The 20,000-nt window shown below is 54.1% G+C and overlaps 1 protein-coding gene across 1 annotated transcript in view; it reads right to left on the reverse strand.

Annotated features, from left to right (window-relative positions):
- The window catches only part of Megf6 (multiple EGF like domains 6), a 99,731-nt gene that overhangs the window by 37,837 nt on the left and 41,894 nt on the right, over positions 1-20,000 (reverse strand). Inside the window, exon 4 of the mRNA XM_027398478.2 lies at positions 11,126-11,248. Within this exon, the coding sequence (XP_027254279.1) occupies positions 11,126-11,248 (123 nt within the window). The remainder of the gene's footprint in view (positions 1-11,125; positions 11,249-20,000) is intronic.

A 20,000-nucleotide genomic window follows, 5' to 3' on the forward strand; every position in this document is an offset into this window, starting at 1 on the left:
ACAGGACTTTGGGGTCTGGATGCTGTTTGGAAAATGCCTTCCCAATGCAAACCCGCTGTGGCTCTGCCTATGGAATGTCTGTGTCAGCAACAGGGACCACTCCCACCTCCAGCCAGCCCAGCTCTCTCCCCAAGCAAGCAGCCACTAGTTTCCTCTGTCCTGATTCCCCCCCCCCAATACCACAGTGACTCCCCCAAATACCATTACTTCCTTCAGAGCCAGGAGGCCCTCTGACTCTAGGCACTGGGGTAGAATTGACATCTCCCAGGGCCACCAAGAGCTAAGAAAGTAGAGTGGGGGACTCCCCCCTCCCCCGGCCCTGGGCTCCTGCTCTGAGGGTCTATCTCCTAGCATCATTCTTGGATATCCTCTCCATGAATCCTTTACTAAGGCTTGGGTATCAAACACCTAAGTACATATTACTGGGACCCAAAGAAATGAGCAGTACCCAGGCCACCCCGGCTGAATATAGAGTGGCACTGGATGAGGTATGGTGGTACAGAAGCATAATGTCTGAGGGTGTGGGGTCTACTTAACACCTGGTCCAGGTTCCTAGGACTTCAGAGATGACTCCAAAGAGATGACATCCCCACCCTGCCCATGTTCCCACCTGGCAATATCCCATTGGGCCAGCCCTGGATGGAACTGCTTGTGTAGACCTGGTGAAGGCAATAACCGACTCCACAGCAGGCAGGGGAGGGGTATAAAGGAAAGGAGGAGGCAGTGACCTTTAGAGACAGTACTGAGATCTAAATCTGGGGTCCTAAGCTACCCCATGGTGGGGAGAGGTGTATGGTAAAATAGGCAATGATGTCCACAGGCATCTTCACACTCCCACTGTGCTTGGCCAGTCCAGGCATGTCCCAGATGGACCTTAAGAGAGGTGAAGGGAAGGTCTTCCAGGTCCAGCAAAGGGGCAGACAGAGCAGCTGCATCTCCAGCTACAGGGAGAAAGGTCAGACAGAGGCTCGAGATGGTTACCTTTGTCAACACGACCCAGAATCCGCTGGGATAAGTCTCTGTAAAGGACCGTCTGTGTAGACTGGCCTATGGGGACATCAGGAGGACTGCCTTCATTGAGTCAGTCAAAGGCGGCAGACTCAGCCTGGTGTAGGAGGCACCATTTCCTAAACAGCAGGACCTGAACTGTATGAGTGAAGAAACAGTTGAGACAAGCTTGTATGTATGTATGTATGTATGCATGCATGCATCATTTCTCTCTGCCCTTGACTGTGGATGTGTTGGAATCAGCGATCTGAAGCTCTGCCACTAGGACTGCAACCTGGAATTGTGAGTTAAAATAAATCCTTTCCCCCAAGTTTGCTTTGTTGTTTTGTTTGTTTGTTTTTGTTTTCCAAGACAAGGTGTCTCTGTGTAACAGCTCTGGCTGTCCTAAAACTTGCTCCATAGACCAGGCTGGCCTGATACTCACAGAGATCCACATCCCTCTCTCTGCCTTGGGATCGATCATTCTTGGATACCCTTTAATCCTAGAATTAAAGACATGCACCACTACTGTCCAGCCAAATATGCTTTTCATCAGGGTATTTTGTCAAAGCAACAGAAATAAACCAGAACAGGGATGGAACCTGCATGGGAAAGAGGAACTCAGCCTCTAAGCAAAGAACCCCACCTGCTCTTACCTTCCCAGTCAGAAGATCCACCTCCTGACTGTTTCTGACCCTTCACCCCCAGAGGAGGTCAGTCTGCAGTCTGCAGCCAAATATAGACTTCCCTACAGAGCCCAGACTCCACAGTATTCCTCCCAAGCCCTCTCCTACTGTGCTGTGTGGAGGTTATTTCAGGAGCAGAATGTACCAGGGCCCCCGCCTGGCCTCAGAGCTCATAGGGTCTTGGCTGTGCCTCCTGGAATCATTCTGAGTGAGGCTTCTGGTAAACCCATTACCGGTCTCTGCTCCTCACCCAAGCCGAGGAAGGAGAATGAATCCAGCTGCCTTTCCTGCCTGCAGCCATTCCTGGCATGGCCAGGTGGAAATAAGAGAGGCCCCTATCCTTGCAGATGGAGGGCCTCCTGGGGGAGCAGTTTTGACTCATGGCCTCTTCTAGAGGCTGTACATCCCAGGGAACACTCCAACTCTGAGGCACTAGGGCTGTGTACCACCCAAAGCACCTGAGACCCCAATGCCAGAATAATGCCAGTGAGGCACCACAAAGTCCAGACCTAAGGCCATGCAAGGACCTCAGACCATGTGCACACAGTGTGTGTCATCAGTTTCTCAGTGGCTGGCTGTTGTTGGGTCCTCTCTCCTTATGGTTACATGAGACCACAGGGCATGATTGACACCCTGTTAAGGACACATTCATACCTTAGGGGAGGTCAGTCATCTCCCTGGACCCATGGACACCTGAGTCTCACATTGCACTCAGAGGAGAAGGGACAAATTGACATCAGTGACCAGGGAAGCTTCCTGGGTTGAGGTAGGCCTGACCTGGCCTTTGGAAGTGACATTTTTAGGAATACAAGATTAGCTTGTCAGAGCATATGAGCAGGTAGGTGCAAAGTTGCTAGGCAAGGAGGAAGAAGAGGCCTGGCTACCAGTCAGTGAAGTTGGGAGTGTCTGGATCCCAGAGCATGGCTCACAGGAGGACAGAAGGCACCAGCAGACTGTGGGAGCATCAACAGGACGCCTACCTGTCACCTCCATGGCCCAACAGCCCCTATGGTCACTCCTCCCTCCACCTGCCGGATGCCAAGGCAAAGGTTGGCAGCCAACTTCTGCAGGACACCCGCAGGAGGTCCCAGATACTGCTGGCCCCACCCCAATACCCACAGGTATCTAACTGTTGTCATGCCTAAGGCCACTGGAATACATGGTACCCAGACTCTAAGAAACAGTCTGCATTGGTGTAAGAGTCCATCAGTGATCTCTGACTCACCAAGGTTTCCCCTGCTCTCAGCATATATATATCCTGTGCCCTCAGACCCCTACACTGGCCCTAAGGGGTACATGGGTCCCCTCATAGCAGCCAATCACAGACCTTTCCCTTGTTCCTGCTGCCCCCCAAACTGACTGTCCAGAATTGTAAAGGGTTCTCGGATGGAACTCTGGGGTCTGAAGATTCAATGGAGTTAGGAGTCTAGCTGCCCAGCGGGGTCTAAAGTAGGGGTAGTGAACGAATTGTGTGTGTGCCTTGGAGGGTGATCTGGGCTTAGACTCACTTCTCAGGATGCCTTGGGGAAGAGACAGAGTGAGGCCGGGAAAGTATCACATGAGGCCCTGGCTGGGTGGCAGGTGCAGCCATGATTCAAACCAAATGCACTGAGAGAAACAGGGCTGGAGGCATGGCTGCACAGGAACAATCAGGAGGCCATGGGACAAGCAGAGATTGCTCCAGCGGGGGAATGCAGGCAGAGGACCAAAGTGGAGGAGAGACACTGCTGAGGCTGGGTAGAGATTCACCTGTCCCACCCCACCCCGCCCTCACCACCCTGGAGCTGGCCACCAGGTCCAGGCCCTGCCACCAGGCCATCTGCCATCTGCTAACCAGGAAAGGCCTGACGGATGCACTTTCAGGAGACATAAAGGAAATGAGTTGTTCTAGGTCATACAAGACATGACCCTCTTTATGGTACCTCAGCATCCCTATCCACCAATTGTTGGTCTACTCAGGGAAGCGACCTAGACCACTAGGGAGTAAAGCTATAAAGTCCAGCTGAGGTACCAGGAGGACACAAGAGAAGGGCTGCCTGGTGCTTCCCTTTCCCCAGCCCAGAAGGCCCCCTAGTTCAGTGCAGAAGCTTCCAGAATCAGGGCAAGATCTTTCCTACATCACCTGATGGTCATTTTCTCAACCCAGAGACTTGTCTTCCCCTGGGATACTAGCTAGAATTCCTAGAACACTTTGGGGCCCACCATTCTACTGTTTACTTCCTTTCCATAGGCTTAGCTGGGCAATGCAGCTTCATTGGTTTACTTATTATCTGTTTGCTTGTTTATTCATTGGGAGGCATTCTCTACAGCCCCAAGATGGCCTCAAAAGTAGAAGAGGGTGGCCTTGAACTTCTGATCCCCCTGCATCCTCTCCCAAGTCTAAGACTGTAGGTTTAAGCCACCATGAAATTCGTGCAGCCCTGGGGATTGAACCCAAGGCTTTGGGTATATTAGGCAAGTGCACTAACACAGCCCCAGCCCCAGCCCCAGGGCTGAGGGACCCCCAGTCATGCTGTTCTACATCAGCAATCAGGGACTCAGACCTAGGCCTTCATGACTCTCATGCCCAGCTCTTTCCTGCAGGTCTGCCTGAGCCCACGGTACTTCTGCCAAGAAGAGGGCTGTTGGTGTTTACCAGAGGCTACACCTGCCTATCCTGGGGTGTCCTCCGGAGACCTGCCCTGGTGCTCTTGACTTTGGGAAGGTGGGACAAACCTCCGTGTTGTTGCCATTGCACCAGCAATGTATTGACCATGAAGGCTGTTACTTTCCTGCCTTGGCTTCAACCAAAAGTCTACCTGCCAGTTTGCTCACTAGGGGAATAAGTGTGTGCCAGCAATGGGAAATTAGAACTTTCAACGCTCAGCACCTCTGAGGGAGGAAGGCCTTGGCCATGGACGTCTCTGGAAATCCTGCCACTGGCCTGGAAGGATCGCATTTGTAGTTGGGTTTCCTTGCCATATCCAGAGGACACTGGACTGGGAAAGCCCCAGTTCTGGCCCTGGCAGAAAGACTATGAGTCTATGACCCAGGATCCAGGTGCATGCCTAGCTCTAGGGCCCACAGGTGTGTGTGGCCACATCCTGAAGCTCTCACTGCTAAACTAAGTGTGTCATTTGGTACAGGATCAACAGCAGGAACTCACTGAACAGAGAGTGAGCCAGGACAGAAGCTGGCAGAAATGGCATCCAGTGAGGCCCTTTTCCTCATAGATGGCACTCGGGTCTTCCTTAGAGGATGGCTGGAGCCACAGGCTCACCTTAAGTTTTCTTACAACCACCTCCCTTTGTGTTGCCACATTGCAGATTAAACTGACCATCCAAGTTCACAGAGGACATCCATAGACACAAATGCCAGCTACATGCCGGGTACTGCTGACCAGACCAACAGACCTCCCCCATGTCCCAAAGGCCCTGACAGAATGGAGAGGGTTCAGAGGGAGCAGAAGCCATGCAAGCATCTGAGGATGGTGAAAGATTCAGGCATTATGCTGGCCTGGCCCTGTTACCTGGCAGAACCCACTCAGGCAGTACCCTGGTCAGCCCAGGGTTCCATGGGAACTAAGTCTGTGCGCAGGTGTAAAGGACCCCTTTAAAGACAGACCCCTGCCCACTTACTCTCTTCTTCTCTTGCTTACTCATTCCTCTTACCTTCCTGCCCCCCTCTCCCACCTATAATAAACTATGGTTAATGTATCTCTCGGTCTCACGTCTCATACTGCACATATATTTTTAAACTTAAACAAGATCACAACAGACTCCAGGACCCTGTGGGTCTCCTGAGGCAGCTTTGAACTTTACCAATCCTGGCATCACCATCCCTGCTTGGGATTCTTGCAGCCACTGCTACCCCTGTGTGTCCTCTAGCCCAGCACTTTAACGGTGTGTGAGGCTTGGGAGGTGTCCCTTGCATGTCTGTCTCCTTGAGGATGATGACATGGTGTCCACAAAGGACTGGAGCCCATAGGCTTCTCAGGACCAGCCGTAACAATCCCAGCTCTACCTTTAAATCCCTACAGCCAAGGGGAAGAGACGGGCCTGGGTCAGCAGTGGCCCAGCGCTGCCCCACGTGGTACCTGTGAGTGCCAAGAGCATAGCGGGCATCTTAGTGACTGTTCTTCCTGTCCACTGAGGCCAGGCTACCCCAAGGAGTACAAAATCCACAGGCACTAAAGACTTTGGGGAGACTCCATAGAAATGCGGCTTCCCTTCACTGCATAGCAAGAGGGTCTGCGAAGACTCTACCGTAAACGGGGTGCAGACAATACGGCCACCTCGGGTGCCAGGCACAAGAACAGGGATCTAAAGTAGCACCACTGGCCCTCCCTGTGGACAAGTACAGCTGGCCTGGGTCAGCTGCTGTCAGTTCTTTCCTAATCAGAACTGCAACTCAAATTCACTTCCCACGTTCCTTCCTCTCCCTAGGGACAGAGAGGACCTGGCAGGGCTCTCAGGCAACAAGGCTGCATTGGTGGGTGTGACAGAGATGGGACTGGAGTCACTGTGACAGCTGACAGTGGGTGAGACCGACTTCTTGGGAACCCTGGTTTGGGGGAGCCTCCTTGGGGACAATGACGTAGTGTCCGTGAAGGCTTCTCATGAACATTCCATGGTGATCCCAGTTTACCCTTAAACCCCTACAGCTGAGGGGGAGAGAAGGGACTGAGATAGCAGGCCAAGCCTCCTGAAGGAAGAGTGGTCCATTTCCCCAGAGAAAGCTCCGCCCAGCCCCTGTCCTGGGCACCAGGGGTCACTCCCTTTCTCAGTCTCCTCCTTTATCTCCTGGCAGGAGTGGATTCAGCTGGGGCTTCTCTTGCAAAGCCCTACCCTGCATAGCAGGGCAGGCCTGTAGACCTGAATCAGGAAGGGATCCCAAGCCTCACCTCCCCACGGCTGCCCCCACCCCCACCCCGTGCCATGAGAAGCCCTGGCCACCGCCTGACAGCACTAACTTCTCAAAATAAGGTAACTCCCCCTGGTTCAACATCACAAGAGCCTTCAGGCCATTTGCTCAGTTTAATGTAAGGACTGGACCTATCTTATAGATGGGGACGTTTAAGGAATGAATTCCACCAGGTAATGGTGGCACACCCTTTAGTCCCAGCATTGAATTCCACCAGGTAATGGTGGCACACCCTTTAGTCCCAGCATTGAATTCCACCAGGTAATGGTGGCACACCCTTTAGTCCCAGCATTTGGGAGGCAGAAGCAGGAGGAGAACTCTCAGGGAGGAGTTCTAGGACAGCCAGGGCTGTCTGAAAAAAAAAAAAAAAAGAAAGAAAAAAGAAATGAACTCCAAGCCAGAGGGCAGCCAAGGCAGGAAGCAAGGGAAGGGAAACTATGGCTTTGGAGCTTGCCTGAACTTGCCAGAAGCCCCAGGCCTGATATAGGACCTGCCCCCATCCATCAGGACCCAGGAAAAAGGAAGACAGGGGAGGTGATGGTCCAGGACAAAAGCTCTCCGTCCACGCTCTGCCTCTAACGCTGGCCTGGGGACCAGCAGTCTGCTAGAATGATGCAGGCCTCAGCCTCCAACCATTTCCTCTGAGTCCTCTAATGACTCAGGAGCTGAGAATCCTATCCATCCTCTTTATTGCTCAGACACACACCTTAGTGGGGGCCTAAGTCCAAGCTCCACCCTCATGACATCAAAGGCGAGCCCTGGAATGACTTTGCTATGGACACTTAGTGGAAGCAGAGATGAGTTCAGGGCCCTGGAAGGTACAGAAAGGAGCTTTGTTGGGGATGAGAAAGATGATTCAGTCAGTTTGCCTCCTCAGCGTCAAGGCCAGGTGTGGTGGCATGTACCTCTCATAGTCCCAGATCTGGAAAGGGGGAGACTGTGGGACGCCTGGGGCTTAGTGACTGCTGGCCTACTTGGTGAGTTCCAGACCAATGAGAGACCCTGTCTCAAAAAAGAAGGTGGGAGCATCTAAGGAACACCACGGGATCTCTCTCCCTCTCTCTCTCTCTCTCTCTCTCTCTCTCTCTCTCTCACACACACACACACACCACACATGAGAGTACGCACACACACATACACGCAAGCACATACACAAACATGCACACATGCATACACACACTAAACAAATAAAATGGGTATCACCAAGGAGCCTGACAGGCCTTTCACACACGGGCCTGGGCCTACCTATTCAGGGCTTGTCCAGAGCAGAGGCCAGTTCCCACCCAGCATGGCATAAGCAGTGGCTAATGTTGCTCTGGTTACCCCAGTCCAGCTGAATGGACTCAGCCCTGGCCCCAGCAGAGCCTTCCAAAACATGACATACGCCAGCCTGGACCAGGTCTCGGGGCCGAGGCCAAGACACCTCCGGCCAGACTCCCATGCCAGTACTCAGTTTTACAGCAACTATTCATCACTCACAGCGGTTTCTGGGCTCACCCCACCATCAACTCTGCACACACCTCCCCGTGTGAGCAAGCAAGGCCGTCCTTCTCTCCTGGGATGTCTTCATTTCCTACAGCCTGTGCTCACACACGCAGGCAGCCTGCGCCCCACGAGCTATGCTGCCTCACTTACTTGCCAGAGGAGGCTGGGCTGGCAGGGAACACAGAGAACACAGCAGGCTCCTGGCTCTCAGCTGAGGCCCCTTGGCCATGAGGTGACTTAGAACTCTAATCATCTCAAACTTGCAGAGCTGGGGCATGAACCCCATGGAGTGCGGGTGGCGGGGGGGGGGGGGGCAGGGAAGAGACAGGAAAGAGAGAAAAGACCAGTGCAGCTGGAATGCAAGGTCTTAGGCCAACCCATCGTCTGCCATCTGGTCATGTCCCTGCCTCTACCCACCTCTGCCAGAAAGAAGGCAAGGACCTGGTCTATCCTTAGGGACCCCAAACAGAGACTCCAATGTCTCTTAAAGGAACAGAAGCAGGTTTGGAGGCACAGGCCTGCAACCCCAGATACTCAGGAGGCTGAGGTAGGAAGATCTCAAGTTCTAGGCCTGCCTGGGCCACAGAGTGAGATCCAAAAGAGCCTGGGAAATTTAGTCAGACCCTGTCTCAAAGAGGGCTCAGGGTATAGCTTAGTGGTAGAGTGCTTGCCCAGCATAAGCAAGGCCCAAGTCCAGCAGCATCCAAGGATGGCCAGCTTTGGCCTTGGGTCATCACCCTCTCTGCCTTCTTTCTACCTCATACCTAGGGCACATAAGTAGAGGCTGGCCTGGTTGGCTTGCTGGCACTGAGCTAAGTTCCCAAAAGTTCATGTCCCACTTGGATGGGCATCAATGCAACTTGACACCTGTTCCAGGGCACACACCACTACAAATGCCAGCTTCTGGGAGGAGGAAGAGGAGGATGGGAGCACCCCCTCCCCAAAACATACCCAGACTGGACAGATGTAAACAGGATGAAGGTAGTAATTCTTTCTCTAGGGCTCTGCAGGTCTTTGGGGGTCATTCTTCCATCATGGCTTAACACATACCTGCCTGGAACCCCATGGTAGAGTTTCCACCCCACTCTCCTAGGCTGTAAGAACTATGGGGTTCACAGAGGCAAGGTCTGTGACCCATTGCATCACCACCAAAGCAACTAACCAAAATCTAGAGCAGGATGGCTAGACAGAGAGAACCCTGGGTGGCACCATTTCATCCTGCTGAAATCTTTGGCCCACAGTCTGATGTCCATGTCAGGGACTTGTGGGGAGTCTTCATGGCTGTGCTGGGCCTTCCCTACAGGCTCCAAAGGGACCCTATGCCTGGCGCATTACGGCCTACCCCGAAGACAGAGGGCACTCTGGGTATCTACCCTTGTGTAAGAGCTGCCGGATAGGTACAGATGCCAGCACGAGTGACTGCTCGATCACACCAGGCAGTGGCCAGCCATATGGATGACTGCCATACACTCCAGAAGGACAACCAGAGCAGAGGAGTGCTGGGATCTTCCCTGCCCAGCAGAGCCCTTGGCCTGGCGTTCTGTACACCACTGAAGAGTGGGGATTTCCAGACTCCCAGTCGGGTAAGGTGACACTCTGGGGGCAGTGGACAACCACCTCAGGCCAGCCCCATCTACGAAGCCATGGGGCTGGGGAGCCGATTCCCTCTTGGGAGAGGAAGAAACAGCCATGGAAAGGGTGCTGCAGGGCAGGTGGCACTTGGGGGAGGGGACAACCAGCACTTGATTAGATGAACTGGCTCACAGCAAGCTGTCCAGGGCCAGGTCTGAACCATGTCCTTCAGTTTGCTTCTTAAACCAGCTTAGCGAGCACGCCCTCCTTTCAGAAGGAGATGCCCCAGGCTTACAGTGATGAAGGAGGCTCTCTAGGCTCTGTGACTGACGGGGACCAGTCAGTCTCCCTAGGACGCATCTATAGGTCACAGTGGGGGACTCTGGACCACTGAAGGTCTTGCACACTTATGTATAGCCATGTCACAGAGATACAAGAACGGGGTGGGGCAAGCTGCTCCCTAGAATTGACTTATGAAGCCAGCTCAAATCATGAGCCATCTCTAACGCTGGTGCCAACCCAAGCCCAGAATCTTTGCTGGCAAGAAGTCCTGGGTGGAGCACCAAGTGAACCTGCAAGCAGAGATCTCAGCTGAGGGCACCATCAGGGATTTACTGCACAGGCATGGGGACACAGGGTTAGTCATTAACCCTGGTCTGCACTGCCCTCCTGGGACACTAGACCTTCAGCCCCAAACCCATGTTTCCCTTTAGGCTAGACACATGGAGGTACAGGCCTAGGACTGCCACACAGATGGGGCATAACCCTAGTCACAGCAATATTCCCACCCCCTCCAACCTCCTGCTGGCCATAAGAACAAGTTAGGAAGGAGAGCATGGGAATCCGTTCTTCTAGAATGTCTCACACAGAGTGGATACCCCATCTCAGTGCCTCTCCCCACCCCAAGTCCAGCAGGCTAGGCCCCCACTTGTGGGCAGATGGTTCACAGATGGGTAGTTGGATGGCTGGATACAGTGTGACACTTAACTGAGGACATTCTAGGGCAAAAGATGACAGTGACCGTCTGATACAGAGAGCAGAGACAGGCTGTTGACCCCGACCTAGAACCCTGACCACTGATGGCCCCAAACACTCCAAGAGACTCAGCTGTTCAAACCAGCCCCGGGTTCAGATGTCAGGGCAGCCAGAGAATGAGGGGCTGGGGACAGCAGGGCCTCCTCCACCCTTCTGCCTCCCCCTCTGTCCTCCTCCCCTCTCTGTTCCCTGTGTCTCCCCAGGATTGCCTTTTGTCTGGTCTTGATTTTGCTGGCAGCCTACCAGCACTGTGCTGGGGCGGAGCTACAGATCTGGCAAGTTGCTTCCAGCCCCAAGCCTCTGACAGTCCTTGACAGGCGAGGTTCCTATCAGTGTCGCCTGGCATCCACAGGGATGTGGCCCCTCCTCCATGGGGGACTTAGCACCTAGTACTAAGCTTGGGCTTGCCCCTGGCTTCCACCACCCCTCCCCAGAGCAGAGCAACAGACAGGTCCTACCTTGGCAGGTTTTGCCATCACCCTGCAGCTGGTAGCCCGGTGGACAGCCGCAGTAAAAACCACCCACGGTGTTGCAGCAAGGGCCTTCACAGCCCCCGTTGGCATTGGCACACTCGTCTACATCTGTGGCAAGAAAGGCAGATAAGCATTTAGCCGTGGAAACTCAGCATCCCCAAGGGGTAGGGGGTGTTAGCTGAGAGGACAGGCTCCAAAAAAGGGACCCAATAAACAGACCAAGAGCCACACTGCCATCCTCCTGTCTTCTCCCTAGCATCCACTGCAACGGGTCTACGGGACGCTACCTGAGCATCTCGTCTGAAGAGGATCTGACCTTTAGGAGCAGCTGTCACCAGTGGTGTCAGCCTCAGAGCACCCTGTGTGCTCTGGTGGACCACCTGTGTGGCGTCAGGCTTCCCAAAGAAACCAGCCTCCCTTTGCTCTGAAGCTAGGGGACCCCCCTCTCCACAGCTGCCAGGACCTTGCCAATGGACTCAACACCCTGGTCCCACGATGACAGCTCTGGTCTCCCTTTATGCCCCTATGGTCAGATGGAGCTGTGTCAGGTTAGGGAAGGCAATGAGCACAGAGCCAAGTGGCAGGATCCATACCACAGGTCCTGAGCCTGCGACTCCTTTTTCTCTGCCAGCTCTCACGAGTACAGAGCACGGGCAGCTACTCTGAGTAGGCCCGTGGCCAGCTGAGATGAGGACTCCTGTCTGGGTTCAGTCTTACCCAGGAGCAATAGCGCTTCAACTGCCACGCAATCTGGCTAGCCTGGGACGGAAGGGACCAGGGCTCTGAGGGGGTGCGGGGTGTTAGAACACCTCACAAGTGGGCTCTGAGGGGGTGCGGGGGTGTTAGAACACCTCACAAGTGTTCTGCTTTTCTTGCCACATCATGTGTAGGGTCAGTTTCTAGTGTCTCTGTCCACCCACCTGGTCAGACTGCTTCAGTTAAGTCCAGGGAGGCTCCTTCAGTGTCCCCACAACCACTAACCCACAAAGGCTGAGGCTCTTCCCCCTGTAGGCTCGGGGCAAGGGTACCCCAACATGCCACAGGCACTGTGATGATAAACTATTTATGATTTATTAAAGCTTGCCTGAGGATTCAGAAAGCAAAGTCAGCCACAAGCCATAGAAGCCGGGCACACACCTTTCATCCCAGCAGCCAGAAGCTAGGAAGTGGTGGAACACACCCTTAATCCTAGGACTCAGAATCAAGAGGTAGACGGATCTCTGTGAGTCAAGGCCACCCAAATCTACTCAAGAGTGAATCAGTCTAAAAGAGAATTATAGCTCACACCTTTTAACCCCAACATTAGGGAAGTATATAAGACAGAAGCAAGGTCTCAGGGAGGCGTTCCTTCTCCAGCCACGCTGAGAAAAGGGTACAGTCTGAGGCTTGGTGTGAGCTCGTGGAGACAGGACCAGCCCATCCAGACTGAGGTAGAGGTAAGAAGCTAGTGGCCAGTTGCTTTGCTTTTCTGATCTTCAGCTTGAAGCTTGAACCCCAATATCAGTCTCTGGGCCTTTTTTTAATTTGTGTCACAGGCACACATGGATAAGCCTTTACCTGCCATATGCAGTTGCTGGGAGGGAGAAGTCAAACCTTGCCCAGTTACTACCTAGTAGACAGAACCAGGTGTAGGCACTCAGGTCTGAGCTGACCCGATGCACGCCCAGTGACCCTGGTATCTCTTCACATCCCCTCAGGAGGGCCTTTAGAAAAACCTCCCACCTCTAAGCTAAGGCCTCAGAGATACCCGCAGGCCCATGAGAATAGTGGTGGCCAAAGGACACTGGCCAGCTGCCTCTGGAATCTTGGAATGTAGCCACCAGCCCTGCAAAGTCTACAGTGGGAATTTCCTAGGAATTCCTGGGGAGTTACACAGAGTCTCAGCAGAGGTCATGGCTGGGGTGCTTAGGGTCCCCTGTCTGCTGGCCTGACGAGACAGCAACGAAGCCAGGCAGGCGGGCCAGGATATGAGACACGACACAGCTTCTAGGCCTGTCCTGTCGTATAGACCACTGTGTGGGAAGCTGGAGAGGAGGCCAGTGGGGACTCACAGGTCAGGGTCACGCACCAAGGTTCTCTCATAGTACTGTATGGGCTCTGGGTCCAGGTTAGTGACCCTCACAAGACCAGACGCTTGGTCAAATGGGCACCAGGGTGAGAATGTCCATGGCAGCTCAGAGCCTCAAGGGGCATGTCTACAGGAGAAACCCTGAGCTTGGCACAACAATGAGGGTCACAGTGCCTGGTACCCCAGATAGACACTTGCTGCCCTGTCATCATAGCAGGCCCCTATCCCGGGAACCCCTGAGTCACTCCCTTCACTGCTGGGCTAGCCTGAGCCCTGCTCTCAGTCCACACAGCCCTCACCATCTGCCCTGGGGGATCATGCGCAACTGTGTATGTAATCCTCAGAGAAGATCTGATCGGCTACCCATCTCAGGGCTCCTCTGTCTCCAGCCCATGGGGGCCACGGAAAACAGCAAACACTACATAAATTCCACACATAAGAACTCCAGGACTGAAGCCAGAACATTCACCCCTAATTTCCCTCCCAGGCTCTAACAATCTTTGTTACAACCAGGAAGCAGGACAGCGGGGCAGTGTGGGCAGGTCCCCCAGCCGAGCACCCTGCTATGCACATAGCCAGGGCCAGTTGGCCATCTGGGAAGTGATGGAGGCATGTCAGAGGCGGGGATGGCTAAGGAAGGTTCCCCCCAATGCTACATTTCAAGTTCTTAGTAAACTGCTCAGTAGCGGGCCCCATCACACATGTGTAAACTGCTCCATCCCTGCATGCCCTTTGAGGTCTGCCCTGCCCTCCACAGCACTTGTGACTGTGTCCTGGTTATCGGAAGTGCTGGCTGCAAACACAGGATCTTCCATGCTTTGGGAAGGAGCTTTCATGAAACCCTCTCAAATCAATATGGCTGGGAGGCTGTGACATTGGCATGCAGGCACACGCGGTGACCTACATCAAGAACCCTCCTGGCTGAATCCACTGGAGGCAGGCCTCGCTCCTAGCACAGAGGGCCACCAAGTAGCTTGCAGTCTTGGCATCTTGGCAGATATTGATTCTGATGGCTAAGGATTGTCATTTCAAAACAATATATGCAACCCTCACATTCCTTTAAAAAAAAAAAAAAAAAAAAAAAAAAAAAACCTGGACCTTGGCCCCCTTGGAATCCACTCACGGCTCAACAGAATGTCCCTACAGTTCCCCCCACTCCTGACGGCTCACTAAGACACCTCCACAGCTCACTAGGGCAACCCCATGGTCCACTAGATGTCCCCGAAATGGTTCACTAGGACACCCCCAGGGAAAACCTTCATATCCCTCTTTGCATCGCTCTGCTGTCCCCATGCCAGTGTCAGTCCTCAGAGCAGCCCTACGGGTTCCCAGGTTGTGAGAAGTGAAAGGAGCCAGTCCCAGGGGCAACACACAACTGTGCCATACTATTAGCACGGGACAGGTCACAACACACAAAACACAAGCTGGTGCTGCATGCAAGCCACCACTGAGGACAGGGCCCTCCACCAAGGTGACAAAAAGCACTGGAGGGTGAGAGGCGATGGTCTCACAGCACCAGGAACGTGACAGGCGCCACTGGAACCTGAGCCCAAAGGGTTGATTCTCATAACGTGAAGTCCACCTCCGTTTAAACAGAAAAGGGAATGTTCTTCACACTAGGTGTGCCCCATTGCTTCTGGGCCCCAGGACAGTGACCACACGCAGATGAGCACCAAGCCACTAAGACACCTCAGCATCTCGGTGCTCAGCCTGACAAGGCTGGCACACCCTCACCTGTGTATCCATCAGGGTAAGACGCTAAGGGGCACGTCAGTGGGGCTCTCAGATCGACTGCCAGCCAGGACCTCAGGAGTGACACAGTTTGCAGCATTGTCACACACAGCAGCTCCATCAAGCAAAGCCCAAGGATGTGGCAGCCACCTCTCAGATTCAGTACTGCCAGACCTGGGCAAAGCCCCCAATACGGTGAGATGCTGTGGGGATTCTAGAGGGGCCCACTGCAGAGGACAGAGCTTAGTTCTAGGAAGCACAGACAAACAGCCAAGGCTGTCTGACCCTGGGGGACACACTGCATGCTTGGCCCACTTGACCGTCATTAATCATCTAGAATGGAGGCTGCTGGAAGTGACAGGGCCATAAGGAGGGCCAGGAGGAGGTGTGATGTGAGGGAGACTCCCCTCCCCCTGGAGAAGCGATCCTAGCAAAAACACTAACAACAGTACAGGACCAGGCACTGCGTTGGTCTGCATCTACACGTCCCTCAGGCCCCTATGGCAGCTGCCTGATAGATGGACCTCTGGCAAGTCAGTTTGGAATCCTCCCCCAGGGATGTCTGTCTGTCTCCAGGATCCCCAGCCTTCCTCTCCTCCTGTCAAGGATGGCTTCAACCTGTCGTTCCAGCCCAGAGGGGCCTTCAGCAAACAGCCCACCAAGGAAGGACAGGACACTGCGGCCTCTCCTTACACCACACATACCCCCACCGCAACCCCACAGGGTGAAGGCAACCTTCACATGATATCCTGTACAGGAGACCATGAGAGGCACTGGAAAGGGGCAGAGGCCAGGACTGGGGACAAGGGGGGGCTGTGTCTCACTGCCCCACTGGGAGAAGCAGCTGTCTGGAGAGAGTCCCTGCCATGGTCATTATCTGGAAACTGGTACTTATGAGCTACCCCACTCCACACTAGATGTGAATCCCAAGGGCCAAGTGCTGGGGCAGTAACAAGCCCCCAGTCTGCACTGGGCTGCAAGCTGTGGCCATCACCATCAGGTTACGACTCAGGAACCTCCCTCTGCATCGGTGGTACGGTAACTCCGTCCTTGGCACCCCACTTCACCATTGGGGACACAGCCTGATTAGCACCCTGCCCCCAGCCATATCAGGATGAAACATGAATCCAAGCCTGGCCACAATGGTGCCTATGATCCTGGCATCATCTGCCCCTACCCCAGGCAGCTGTCTTCTCCAAGCTCTAGGTTCTGCGGAGAAAACTAGTGACCAGGACCCAGAGGGCTGTGAGGACATGATAGCATTAAAGCATCTGGGGCTGGGACCAGAACTGCAATGTGACTAGGGTCTGTCTAGACTAGAGCCCAGGAAGAGCAGGGGAACCTGAAAAGAAGACCTAGGAGATGCCCAAGAAAATAGGAGCCACAGTGTGGGGGGAGTAGCATGATGGACAGGCAGCCGCACAGCTGGAGGCAATATCCAACAATCCCCCACCCATGGGGCTATGTCCCTCAAGGCTCAGCCAGTGGATGGCCCCCAGGCCCATCCTCCTCACAGCTCAGGCTTGGCCCAAGGACTGGTGCCCAGCCAGCCCTAAGGACTAGCAGCAGGGCCCACCTAACTGGGCTGAAGGACACAGGAGGACCCACCTGCCTCCTGCTGGACTCCCAAGGCCTTGAGACTAGGGTCACCAGCCCTCTCACCTAGAGCAAGAGACTTATAGAGCCTATGGGACCTTCCTGAAGGACCTAGACCGGCCCTTGGCTACTCTCACTAGACCACAGCTGATGACCTGGTGACCTCAAAACTGAGCTCTGGGGATATCAATCCTAGAAATCTCCAGGAGGAGCAGAAAAAGGGAGGCCTCAGCCCAAGGATGCACCCCCAACTACCACACCACACACACACACACACACACACACACACACACACACCACACCACACACACCACACACGCACACACACAAGCCTATGAAGAAGAGCTTCCCAGATCAAGAGGCACTGCTGTGCAGAACATGGGTATAATGGAGACAGCCAGGGCCTCAACCACGGGCCTGTGGGGACGGTTCTACCTGATCATGTCTACCCTCAGGCTGCCTGTCAGGAGCCAGGATTTATGAGGCCAAGAATCCCCTCTTCCTATAGCCAGCCAGGTGTCACCCAGACAGGCCGAGGCTGCTCCCTGAGTCTCAGCCAAGAGCTGATGCAAACCAGCTGGCCTACAGTCAGCCACCCCCAGCCCCAGAGGAAAGGCGAGGGGCTGCAGGTTCAAGGGGCTTCAGAAAGAACCTGAGCCTGGGGGGTCTGGAGAGACACCTCCCCTGGGGGGGCAGCCCCTCATTTTGCTGTGCCAGACTGAGAGACAATCCCAGGGACATCCCTTCAGCCAGCAACACTCCAGGAGACTCTGATCTGGGCAAGTTGCACTGGCTGGGCCTCTTTTCTACCTCCCCAGGAATGTTCCTCCCTAGGAATGTTCCCCTTCAGAGCCCGGACGGGCCCCTCCTTACCCCAGGGGCAGTGGGACAATTGGGAACCTCTGTGTAAGCTTGCTCTGCAGGGCCAACATGCCCGCTCAGCTCTCCAGGCTGAACAAGCTCCGGGGTGTTGTTTGGGTGAGGGTGTTGCTTGCTTAGGTGGAGCTGAGCACCCACGTGCCCCCGCACCTCTCCCCAGGAAGCCGCCATGCCTCCCCTTCCTGTGCACCCTGCCAAATGCCGTGGCAGGTGTCTGGCCTCAGGGACATGGAAGCAGATCTTTTTTAGGAAGACAGTGGGGATCTATGCCAGCCTTGAAGATACGGGAAATGACAATGACAGTGACTGCGTGGTTAGCAGTGATGTTCAGCCAGTGACAAGAAAGGCTGCTCTCAGTGGTAGCCATCTGTGGAAGGTAAGAGAGCAGGGGTGAGGCAGGGTCTGGGGAGTTAGCCCAGCCAGATTGGAGGAGATGTGCAAGGTCACGGGAGCCTGGCAACCGTTGTCAGGCAGAGCTGAGACGGCCTACAGCCCGGACTGGACCAGGGGTTGGTAATGACCTGGGGTCAGATGGGGGCTTCAAGGTTTCCTGGAGTTAGAGGGGTAGTCCCCGTCACTATTGCCTCAAAGCGCCACCAACCAGGGCTCCAGAAGTGGCTCAGTTTTTAAGAGCACTGGCTAGTCTTGCAGAGTTTGGGTCTCAGCACCCACATGGTCTATAACTCCAGTTACAGGGAATCAATCCAACACCCTCTTCTGTCCTCCACAGGCACCAAGCACACACACATATATGCAGGCAAAGCACTCATATAAATAAAATTAATTTTTTTCCAGAATACCACTAACCAGGTAGCACAAAGTGACTTTGTTCTCTCTGAGCTCTAACGGTCAATGAGCCCATACTCCATTACTGAGCCAAGTCAGGGCATGGGCCAGGGAGTCTTATACTTCCTCCAGAATCTCAGGCGCACACACACACACACACACACACACACACACACACACACACACACACACACACCACTCCAACCTCTGCCTCCTAGGACACATTCACTTCTTCACCGTGCCTAGTTTCCATTCTTCCAAAGAGGACCCTTGTAATGGTACACAGGACCCTTGGGGAATCATGGCCAACCTCTCCCTATGAAGACTGTAAAATCGATCACATCTTCCAAACCTCTGTCCTAAAGCCAGGGGCTCTGAGATCAGCTAGGGATATTGGATTCCAGTTCACTGGCTGGGGGGCTGCTGATCCATACCCCTTGGCTTGCTCATGCTTCCTCAGAGTACAGATAGGATAGGCAGAACCCCAAGCTCTGCTGAGCCTTTCCTACCTACTTCCCTTAAAGCAGGACCAAATACCACTTCTCAGAACTACAGCCAAGGCTCAGCAATGGGACATTCATTCACCCAGGTCCATTCAAAAGAGATCACCCACCCATTTGGGTAGCCACCAAGCCACCCCTCGGAATGTCCCCAAGCTGCTCCCAGTATCTGTAGGATACTGGGGTTTCCTGGAGCCAAGGCCAACTGCCTGTACCCACATGAAGGTCAGAGCTGGGCAGGACTCACAGTCCTGGACACCCGAACACCCACACGTGCCAGCACGTCACATTTGATGGTGCTTTGGTGGATGCTCAGAAGCTGGGCAGGGGGTCCTGTGGGCAAGAGTTCTGAGCTGGCTTCACCTCCACGCTGTGGGAGGACTGTGGTGACCCTCAGACCTCTGTGGTCCCTTCCTTCTCGCACCCTAGATGCAGAAGCATACAATGAGAAGACCTAGACGGACCACTCGAGTAAATCTTCACAGACCAAATTCAGGAGCCACCACAACCCCAGGGTCCTCCCTAACCCAGGCCCAAGACGGTCAGAATCAAGACTTTGGTTATCATACTGGCTATAGGAGGACCTGGGAACTGTGGGAGGCCCCAAGAGCTGAGTCTCTTAGGAAAGATGGTGCAACCCCCACAGGGCAGACTAGAACCTTCTCAGGACACTGGCTCTCAGGCCAGACACCTGCTGTGACCACAACTCTCCCTGGGGTCACAGTCAAGGCTACGCTGCATGACTCTAAGGGGAGTTATCTGCAGGGTGGCTTGACCTGGGCAGGATGAACCCATCTGTCAAGAAGACAGCTGTCATACAAGTGTGTACTCACGCTGTTCACAGGACTCAAAAAGTGTCCCCTATCTCCACCTGGCGAACAGTTTGGCCCATCCACTCCAGGTCTGCAATTGGTACACTAGACCTACAACCCTAGAACCAGACCAGAGCCTTAGCCACACAAGGTCAGACCCAACCTGTCACTGGGTGACCTAGCCACAGACAGATTTGAGCTTTATCTACAGGCTAAGAGCCCATGCTCTGATTTTCCAATTCTGGCTGAGGAGGGGTCAGAGTATCCCATCCCATACAACCAAGAGACCTATGTAAGGCCCATAACCTTGACCCAAAGGGACCCCTGAACTCCCTGGAGGCAGGAAATGTCATTCTGGTTTTATGAAGCACACACAATAACTGCTATATCCAAGAATTCACAGGGTGGAACTCAGAGTTCTGCTACGCCCCCCCCCCAGGGCTGGAGCACACACAGGGGTGGGGGAAGTTCCTGTAAAGCAGAGCAGC

Source organism: Cricetulus griseus, chromosome 2 (genome assembly GCF_003668045.3).
Source record: "Cricetulus griseus strain 17A/GY chromosome 2, alternate assembly CriGri-PICRH-1.0, whole genome shotgun sequence".
In the NCBI taxonomy this organism is placed as follows: Eukaryota; Metazoa; Chordata; class Mammalia; order Rodentia; family Cricetidae; genus Cricetulus; species Cricetulus griseus.